Source organism: Lynx canadensis, chromosome B1 (assembly GCF_007474595.2).
Source record: "Lynx canadensis isolate LIC74 chromosome B1, mLynCan4.pri.v2, whole genome shotgun sequence".
Taxonomy (NCBI): Eukaryota; Metazoa; Chordata; class Mammalia; order Carnivora; family Felidae; genus Lynx; species Lynx canadensis.
Window position 1 is genome coordinate 73,906,844 of NC_044306.2, and position 10,172 is coordinate 73,917,015.

The following is a 10,172-nucleotide window of genomic DNA, read 5'->3' on the forward strand; positions in this document are numbered from 1 at the left end:
CAGGTCCCGGGCGCGAGCCGAAGAAAGCACAAAGAGCCTGAGCTCTCGGCTCAGAGGGATGCAGTTCTGCCGCACAGCTCCGGGGTCCCAGCAGAAATTTCAGGCTGGGGTCAAACAACCCCCGACCGGGGCCTCGCAGGGGGCGGAGCGCGTTTCCCCCGGGACCCGGTGGCGAGGCCGCCCATCGCGTCCCCAGCGTTCCCCCATCTCCCGCAAACCGTGCTCCGCACTCTCGGGGCGGGGGGGGGGGGGCGGAGGGGGGGCGCAGCTGCCAGGCTTGTCTATTTGTTTGTTGTTTAAAGCAACCCTTGAGCACGCGATCAGCAGCATCTAAACTGGGCGGGGAGCCGGGGAGGGGGGCAGAATTTCCTTCCAGGGAGCGCGTGAGGGGCATTCTCAACGGAAAACAAGACCTAGAGAGTAGTGACCAACCCTCCTCGGATTACTCTGCACTGGCTCCTCCCTTTCTTCCCCCCTCCCCACCTCCAGATTTGCATAAAAAAGGCCAAGAAAACTCTGGCTGGGCCCCAGCAGTGGCTCACTCTGCTCCCCCGGGTCGGAGCCCCCCGGAGCTGAGCTCGGGCTTGCAGCGCGAAGCTGAGTGGAGAGCTTCTCGCCCGCACAGTCCTCCCGGCGCCCGGCGTCTCGGCCGCCCGCTTTCCAGGCCCCCCGAACCGCCCAGAGCAGAGCGAGCGAGCCGGGACGAACTCCGCCCCGGCTGCCTCCCGCTTCCCCGGCTCCGCTCTCCGCCCCCCGGGGGTCGCGCGCCCACGATGCCGCAGGGCCCTGGCTCGCTGCTGCTGCTCGTCCTCGCCTCGCACTGCTGCTTGGGCTCCGCGCGCGGGCTCTTCTTCGGCCAGCCCGACTTCTCCTACAAGCGCAGCAACTGCAAGCCCATCCCGGCCAACCTGCAGCTGTGCCACGGCATAGAGTACCAGAACATGCGGCTGCCCAACCTGCTGGGCCACGAGACCATGAAGGAGGTGCTGGAGCAGGCGGGCGCCTGGATCCCGCTGGTCATGAAGCAGTGCCACCCAGACACCAAGAAGTTCCTGTGCTCGCTCTTCGCCCCGGTCTGCCTCGATGACCTGGACGAAACCATCCAACCGTGCCACTCTCTCTGCGTGCAGGTGAAGGACCGCTGCGCTCCAGTCATGTCCGCCTTCGGCTTCCCCTGGCCAGACATGCTCGAGTGCGACCGTTTCCCCCAGGACAACGACCTCTGCATCCCCCTCGCGAGCAGCGACCACCTCCTGCCGGCCACCGAGGAAGGTAAGCCTTTCCCCCATATTCCCCGCTTCTTGCCCCCACCCAGCTCCACTAAGGCTTTCCGTGGGGATCTCGAGGCCCACAACCCACATCCCGATGTGTCCCCGCGAGGGGTACCAGTCCCAGGTGAGGCAAACGTTCTTCTTGCTGTAGTTTGTCCTCGTGACAAATTTGAGACACCACACACACACACACACCCAAGTCTCTCATTCCCTTCTGAGTTACACCAGTTGCTCTTAGAGACAGTTTAAAAAAAAAAAAAAAAGCAAAAGAAAAGAAAGAAAGAAAAAAGAAAAAGCGAAGGACTGAAAGGCATTTTTCCCCCTTAGAGATGCACAGTTAATTTTAAAGGAGGTCGCACTTTTGAGATCATTAGAAGTGGTGCTGTGCTGAGGAGTTAGTAGTGAGCACCCTGGCCAGAGGCTCCTTGCTCAGCCTCCTGCAACACGTTCTCACCACCGGGCAGGATTCTAGGCAGGGAAGCATTCTCGTGCAGGCACGATAGCCAAAACGCATAGTCATTTAAGGTATTTTTTGTTCTCTGTCGACTTAGGTTTTGGAAATAAAAGCCGGACTGGCTCGCGGAGCATGTTGAAATTGAGCGCTGGTTGTACTTACTGCTCAGTGATCTAAGGAAGAGGGCATAAAGGGCATCTCCAGGCATTTTTCTATCACTAATCATCTTATATCTTAGGAGTGGTTTTAATTAACTGGAGAAAATCATGCAAAAGAGAGTTTCCCAGGTTTCTAGAAAACAGAGGGGGAAGTTCCTGTGCAAAAACCATCAAAGCAGTGAAAACCTCATGGGTTCTTGATACTCTTCCTGAGAGAAAAACATACACAATGTGTCTGAGCTGATTCAGGTCCCCTGGGGATGGAAAGGGAGCTCCTTCATCCCTTGCAGGGCTCCAGCAGGCTCTACTTTTCAATCTCTAATTGTTTTCCTATAGCCATCACTGGTTAAAGAAAATGCACAGTTGTTCAGCAATCTTTTCTGGCAGGCACCTCCAGTTTGCAATCATCTTATTGGTTAGATTTCTAATTTATTGCAAATGTTTGGCATATTTCAAACATTTGTCCAACATATACCACAGACCAACCAATACAGGTTAGTAACATTTTATATACATTCCTAGAGCTCCTAATTGGAAATGTTTCATTTTGTTTGAGTGAGGGGAATTAAGGACAGTTTTATGTGTGTGACTTTTGTTTTTATTTCTTTCCACCACCAGCACCAACATTATAAAGTACATTTCTCCAAATCGCCTTCCCCCCTTCAGAATAAAAGTTTATGGTCTTCAAAACATGCTCTGCAATTTTTCTAATTTGATACATATCTCTGATATCTTGAGTCACATAAAGTTTTTTTCTGTGAAAATTCAATTTCATATGAATGCAAATCAAACTTCTCCTAAATTTTGAACACAGCACTAGCACAATTACAAATGCAAGAAAGGGAACAGTATGTTTTCTCTCCCCCCCACCCCCACCCCCACCCCCACCAGCAGGCTCTCTGATCATCGTGCTAGTGCATATTCCTACATTTGGTCAGACCCCCAGAGACAGTTAGCTTCAATTATGATTCACTTCAGGAAAAGCTTTAGGTTTTTTGCTTGGTTGGTTGTGTTTTGGTTTGGGGTTTTTAAGGGGGTGGGGGGTTGTTTGTTTCTGACAGTTTGAAATGGAGAAAGAGGGGCAAGAAGAACCCGCACAGGAAGGAAGATAACCATGAAATAAAAGCAGCTTAATTCAACCACAGACTTGACAAAAAGCACAAGGGTGATACAGAAGCGGTTAGAGCAGGCTATTGTAATTACCGAGGCGTGTTTCAAGGTGGGAAGAACCGGTATGTAACCCCTGCAACACTAGCCACCTCTCCCTGTCCAGACTTGAAAGTATCCTGAAGTGGCCTTCCTGAGACGCAACTCTGCTGAAGAGCCCAGCAGAGGCTGAGCCACACTGGTGTCCTGCAGCCGAAAAAGACAATCTTTTGGCTATGTTTTGTGGTAACCAATTTTCCAAAACCCCTCCAGGTTTCTTCTGGTGCTTTGTCCTCAGAGAAGCTTTGGGAACAACTTTGAATTTCAGAGACAGAATCTGTCTCAGGAGTGAGGAGGAAGAGCTAAAAAGCCAAAACCCATCCCAGTTAACTGTCCACTGTGCCCGCAACACCCTTTTTGCAGGGAGGGGGGTTGACCTGTCATTTCTCAAACACAACTATAGGCGTTCTTGTTTTGCCCATGAGAAAGCAGGAGTCACAGAAGACTTTCCTGGGTATGAGTGATCCTTTTTCAAAGAGGCAGAAGCTGGGGTCTTACAGAACAATTGCTACTGTGGCCTGGATAAGCCCCTTTGAGTTGTTTACAAACGCCACCTGCTGTTCCCTTTTAAGCAAACTTACTAACTTTTCACATTTCTAGCTCCAAAGGTATGTGAAGCCTGCAAAAATAAAAATGAGGATGACAACGACATAATGGAAACTCTTTGTAAAAATGATTTTGGTAAGTAATATACCAACAACAAAGATTTCGCATACAAAAGCTTTATTTGCCAGTACAACTTACAGGTACAAATCATTAAGATGTTATTGGATAAGACTTGGGTAAAATACTATCATAGCTGATCTTTCCCAAAGTCATCTAACTTGCTCTATCCCGGTTTTCTCCCTCTGTAACTATCTTGCCTGAGTTGTATCTTTTTAGGTGAGACTCATTGTTCTGTCTCAGTCAAATACTGAGAATTATTCAAATTAGGACTTTTGAATGGCACATTTTTCATTTCACTTTGGCTTTTTCTTGCCAAGAAGCATGATCTTGGGCCATGTTCTTTCACTCACTAGGTATGTGTGCCAGGAATTAAAGCATGTAAATATTAGCCCCAGCAAAAACAGACTGAAGGCATTAAGTTAGCTAGATATAAAAGTTTGTTCCAGCATCAAATAGAAATATTTTTACCTTATTCATAGCCCATAATTCTTTGCTCCTCTGCATTCTATCACTAGTGACTATGTCCATGGTATAGGCTAATAATTTGGGGGGAGGAGTTCCTTAAATTTAAAAAGAAGAAAAAACAAAGATTAGGAATTTACTTTGGCAAAATATATGAAAGGTGCCATGATGACATAGTGCTTGGAGATAATAATGTGTGTGATATGTTACCCAGATTCACAGAGGGTGGGTCACCACCCTTAGGAGAGTATTGTATGAGAAAAGAGGGATGAACACTGTCCACACAGAGCTTCATCACCACCTATCCACTGTCCTCAGGGCTCTGAGGTAAGGGCCAAGCCCAGCTAGACCCAGAAATCAGTGCTAACTTTGGAGTCAGAAATGGCCATGAACGTCACCCAGACATTCCCTGGGACATTCATGTTTTCATCCTATTCCAAGAGGAGACACCTTTTGATGTGTTTGAGAGGCTGGTATCCCTGAAAAGTATTTGTTCAGGCAGAAGGCGCCGAACTCACCGGCGAGCAGATATAATCCCTGCTCTATCAAACAGTAATGGATTCTAACTGATCTGTATTAACATTTCTATATACTCAACAAAGTCCTTGAAACTGAGAGAAATTACTTCACCACCCACTTTTGGGAGCTACCTTCCCACTCTCTCCTTACAACTTGCCATCCCAGCAATCTCAGACCTGTCCAGGTCCCTGAAACTCTGGAAACAGTCCAGTCCCTGTTCCTTACCATTCCAGTCTCTTCCAGAAGTGTCCTGGGTTTAACCTTAGCTGATCCCAGATCAGCCACAGCTTTAGGAAAAACTTCACACTGCCAAGGAAGAAAAAAAGAAAGGAGGCGACCCTGAGTCCCAACCAGTCTGTCCCCTCAGCAAGAACCACAAAAGCGATGATAGGGTTTCGTATGTCTATATTTAAATATATACAACTCTAAGTAGTAGAGGGCAGGCAGGCATGCGGGTAGCAGTGGTCTCAGATCTCTAGAGCCTTACTAAACACATTGCTGAGCTTCCATGATAAAAAGATTTGATTAAAGGCAAAAAAGAAACATAATTTTAACAAAATTTACATTAAAATGTTTATAAAATGTCATTTTCTTCTGGCAACTTATGTCCTTTGCATTAGATTTAATACAGATCTCTCTCCTGACTTTCCATGAAAAAGCTAGTTATATCACGGGGCTCTAAAATGATTGAAAGGTAGGCATGTGCACATACACACACACACATATTAATGCTTGCTTTATGGCTTCCCTCACAGAAGACCCCCTTCCTAAGGATGCTGTATCAAGACCTAGCCCCTCCCCCAGAAAAAGTGTGTGTGAGAGTGTGTGTTGGGGGGTGGGGGGGGAAGGTATGTCCTAGTTTTCTCTCTCCTTAGAGGAGAAAACCTTTCAAAACAACATGGATATCCCTGCATGTAAGGTATCACACACACATATTACCTCACAGCTTTGTTTTCTATTTTCCCACATTAATTTGGTCTCTAAAGAGATAATGAACCGTGAATTATAGGAAGTGTTATAAGCAGTATTCCATATTGCCTCTGTACTTTGGAAAGTGATGGAAGGGTAGAAGGAACAAGGGTAGAAATCTGATTTATTTAACTTAAATCATCCACAAAAGCATTGCACTCTTTCCCCACTGCACTCCTGAAGTACAGGGAAAATACAGAATGCCTCCTAGCCCAGAACTGCCTGCCCATGCATACAACCTATTGTTGGATCAGACAATATCATTACCTCTGCCTCCTACCACTTCCTGCATCCCCATTCGCATCTTCCAGGGCAGAAAAAGTTATTTTGGGGCTTTGATTCCCTATATTTGGTCCCAGCTGAAAATTCAGGGAGGAAATGCCTGGTCCCATGGTAAGCTTCTGCGATGTTGATTATTTTATAGCTAGAAAAAGATGAGTAATAAATCTTCCTCCTGGTTAAAAGTAATGGTTTTCTGATATTTAGAGATCAAGAATGTTTACTTTGACCAGGTGCTCTATCACACATGCTCTATCTGTGCTATAGACAAACTTCCAGGCAACATATAATCACTTCTCCCACCATGCATCTTTCCCACCCCCAACCCCTTATGCAGAGGCCACAGGAACGTGTGATCTTTTCATGTGACTTGTTCCATGACGTAAGTCTTATAAACCCTGAGAACTCAGTACTATGGTTCAGATGTACATCAGACAAAATAATGATTGGCCAAATCACAGCATCTTTGATTTATCTGGTTAAGTTTCAGTCATTTCCTGGTGGGCTGGAAAAGCCATGGTTACTCAAATTCCCTTTCTGAAACAGAGAGAGAGGGAGGGAGAGAGAGATCCCCAAAGTAGTTATAGACACACACACACACACACACACACACACACACCTCTTCCTCTGTTACTAATAATATACTGAACTCCATCAAAATCAGGAAGTGTCACTGGCACATCATCTATATGGAACACTTAATCAGTGTCATTAACAGTCTTAGGACACATTATAGTTGGGGATGTTAATGCTGTAACCTGGACCAGAAATTTGATGCTGCCTTAAGAAATCACAGTGGTATTAAAGAAGGGGGTTTGGGGACCATGGTTCCGAGAACTGGACTCAGCCAGGACACAACCTAAGTGGGTCACCTTGTGTAAATCACTAACTTCTCTGGATTTCAGGTTCTTTGTGTGTCAATAAGAGATTTTAACTGGATGATCCTTTCCAACCTTAAAATTTTACCCTTTCCCTGCCTTCATGGAGTCTTGAAATTTAATTCCAGCATGTATGTTTGTAGGGTTTTCTTTCCCAAACCAGATTGTTCATGACTGTAAAACGTGTCTTTTATAGTAAACCATTTACTTTTGGTCTTAGCATTCTAGTGAGTCCACATATCCACTTTGGAAACGGTACATATATGATCTGCAAATGCCTCGGCCTTGGACAAGCAAAAGATAGCAGATGAGAGTGAGATCTTCAGAAAAGCACTTTTACAGCTAAACATGTTGTGGTCTTAGAGTCTTGGATATTTTTTCTCTTAGTTGCTTTACCAAATCAAATGCAGCTGTAAGATCAATTCTCCTTCCCTGTAGTCTGTTCTTTAGAAAACAATGATTGTGTGATATAATTTCCTTACAGGTTTGTCCAAAAACCTCTCCAACGTAATAAATTGAGTTTAAAGTTTATGGCCACAGAAGGATCACGTTTCACCTAAGACTCAGGCATTTCTTTTCATGCTGAAGTTTCCAATAGGGGAAGTCATTTGTTGAGGAAAGCACGAACCACATGCAACCTACATACAAACACAAGAACACAAGGGTGAGGAAGAGAAGTTAATTAATTGAGTCCCGCTAAGAGAATTTTGAAAGGATGGCTGATTTGAAATAGAGTGCCTGGCAAACCCTTTGAGGCTTTAGAAATGAAGCCACCTGCTGCCCCCAGCTCCCAGCCCCCCACACCTCAGCCCCTGACAGTCTCATTAGTTGCAGGAAGCTCTTCTTCCCTCCCCCAGGCCAAGTCAACAAATATGCAGTGGAACGGGGTGAGGAAAGCCCCCACTCTATACTTTATTCCCTTATTACAACCAGTGTGATTCTGTCTCCTCCCGTCTTCGTAGCACTGAAAATAAAAGTGAAGGAGATAACCTACATCAACAGAGATACCAAAATCATCCTGGAGACCAAGAGCAAGACCATTTACAAGCTGAATGGTGTGTCTGAAAGGGACCTGAAGAAGTCGGTGCTGTGGCTCAAAGACAGCTTGCAGTGCACCTGCGAGGAGATGAATGACATCAACGCGCCCTATCTGGTCATGGGACAGAAGCTGGGTGGGGAGCTGGTGATCACCTCAGTGAAGCGGTGGCAGAAGGGGCAGAGAGAGTTCAAGCGCATCTCCCGCAGCATCCGCAAGCTGCAGTGCTAGTTTGCCCCCAGGCCAGCTCCAGGGCTAGGCTGACCATCTCCGCTCTGGGTCCTCAGCTCTCATTCCCCAAGCACAGGCTCTTGCAGCTCCAGCCCCCGCCTGGAGCGGCTTCCCTCGCCTTTTGCACGTTTGCACCCCCAGCATCTCCTGAGTTATAAGGCCTTAGGAGGCCTCGGGAAGGGGTAGCTGTTTTCACATAAAGGAAAACCCCACCCAGATCATGTAGAAATGTTTAAACTAATAAAATCATGAATATTTTTATGAAGTTTTTAAATAGCTCGCTTTAGTGTTGAATAGCTACAACCGTGACTTGGGTCTGATATTTTTGGTTTTCTGTTTGGTTTGGGTCAGCTGTTTTTCACTTTCTGCTAAGGTTGCCATAACGTGCAAATAGCTTCATTTTTCAATGTGGCCCAAACTGTTGTGGGTCACAAACCTCGTTGAGATAAAGCTGGCTGTTATCTCAACATGTCTCGGCTCCAGCCTGAGACTCAGAGCCTAAGTCTTAAAATTCACTTGTCATTTCACAACCTCATTGGGAACTTACAGCAGTAGCATGTTATTACATTTCCAGGTAGAGTACTTCCATTTATAAAGAGCACATTAACCATCACAGCACGAGTTCTTCAAATAAAGGGCAAACAGACAGATTTCATAATTGACCTGAGTACTTTAAGCTTTGTTTAAAACATTTTTTACTTAATTTTGCAAATTCAACCATTGTAGCTTACCTGTAATATACATAGTAGTTGACCTTAAAAAGTTGTAAAAATATTGCTTTAACCAACACTGTAAATATTTCAGATAAACATTATATTCTTGTATATAAACTTTACATCCTGTTTTACCTACTGCTTGTTTTCTGTCTTTTCTTCTAAATGGAAGGAAATGGAAAGGGTGACATACAGAGTGGTCACTTCCCCTCTCCTGAGGCCCAGCCCTCCCACAGTTTAAAATGTCTTGTTTCTCAGGTGACTCAGGAAAGTGTCTCTCCCCTACACCACCTGGGCCTTGTGCCCCACATCTCACACAGATTTTTACCACTGCAGGCCCAGTGGGGAGGCAGAGATTTGCAGGCTTTACAAAGGACTTTCCTCTTTTTGTCCCTTCTCAGCAGTTCAGCTGTAGCTATATGGTAATCCTACTTTAAAACTAAGGTTCATGAGCTTGAAGTTGTGCTTTCCCTTTCCCGAGATTTTCATAATGAAAATAACCATTGCGGGATGCCTGGGTGGCTCAGTCTGTTGAGCATCCGACTTCGGCTCAGGTCATGACGTCGCAGTTCACAAGTTCGAGCCCCACGTCGGGCTCTGTGCCGACAGTTCAGAGCCTGAAGCCTGCTTCAGATTCTGTGTCTCCCTCTCTCTCTGCTCCTCCCCTGCTGGGTCTCCCTCCTTTCTCTCTCTCTCTCTCTCTCTCTCCCCCTTTCGTTCTCTTTCTCAAGAAATAAACATCAAAAAAAAGAAAAACATTTCAAAAAATGTTAGCTTCTCCACTTAAACTTTAACCCTTTAGATAAAGAGCCATGATTTGAGGAATATCCACTGAAAGGCAGGGGCTAGTGAGAGGACAGATAGACATCCATCCACAAAATGTCCATGCAAATGCTTCATTATTTTATTTGGAAACCTCCACAGAAATTCTATTAAATGAAGACACTATGGCTCAGAGGAGTTAGATGGCACAGCTCATAAGAGACAGAGCCAGGGCTGAAACTCAGGGCCTTCGGATGACAAATTATGTCTACTCCAGCTAGGACTGAAATATAGAAACATGGTGGCACTCATGTATTTAGCAAATAATTATTGGGAATCTGCCACGTGACTTGCCCTATTCTAAGTGCTGGGGTACATGCATTAATCTTGGTTCTTATGGAGCTTGTATAAGGGACGGACACAAAAGAAATAACCACAGTTATGATTATATATTTATAACTCACCAGTTATATGCAGTATAATTACAGTTAATATGTAAGAGTAACAGTATCCCCATCAAATCTGAATTTTTTACCGGCATTCATGTGAAGCCTTCACTGATAACATT

At 45.5% G+C, this 10,172-nt stretch overlaps 1 protein-coding gene across 1 annotated transcript; it reads left to right on the forward strand.

Moving 5' to 3' along the window:
* The first annotated feature begins 393 nt into the window (after window positions 1-393).
* On the forward strand, window positions 394-8,981 carry SFRP2 (secreted frizzled related protein 2). The gene is made up of 3 exons (XM_030312883.1): window positions 394-1,272; window positions 3,690-3,770; window positions 7,825-8,981. Exons 1-3 carry the CDS (start codon window positions 774-776, stop codon window positions 8,127-8,129), a joined length of 885 nt encoding a protein of 294 aa, XP_030168743.1. The 5' UTR covers window positions 394-773; the 3' UTR covers window positions 8,130-8,981.
* Window positions 8,982-10,172: the final 1,191 nt, after the last annotated feature.

Bases quoted from the DNA above. Each gene is read 5' to 3' on its own strand.
- SFRP2 (XM_030312883.1), top strand. From the start codon at position 774: ATGCCGCAGGGCCCTGGCTCGCTGCTGCTGCTCGTCCTCGCCTCGCAC. The intron at 1,273-3,689 runs GTAAGCCTTTCC...TCACATTTCTAG, and splicing joins CCTGCCGGCCACCGAGGAAG to CTCCAAAGGTATGTGAAGCC. The intron at 3,771-7,824 runs GTAAGTAATATA...CCGTCTTCGTAG, and splicing joins TCTTTGTAAAAATGATTTTG to CACTGAAAATAAAAGTGAAG.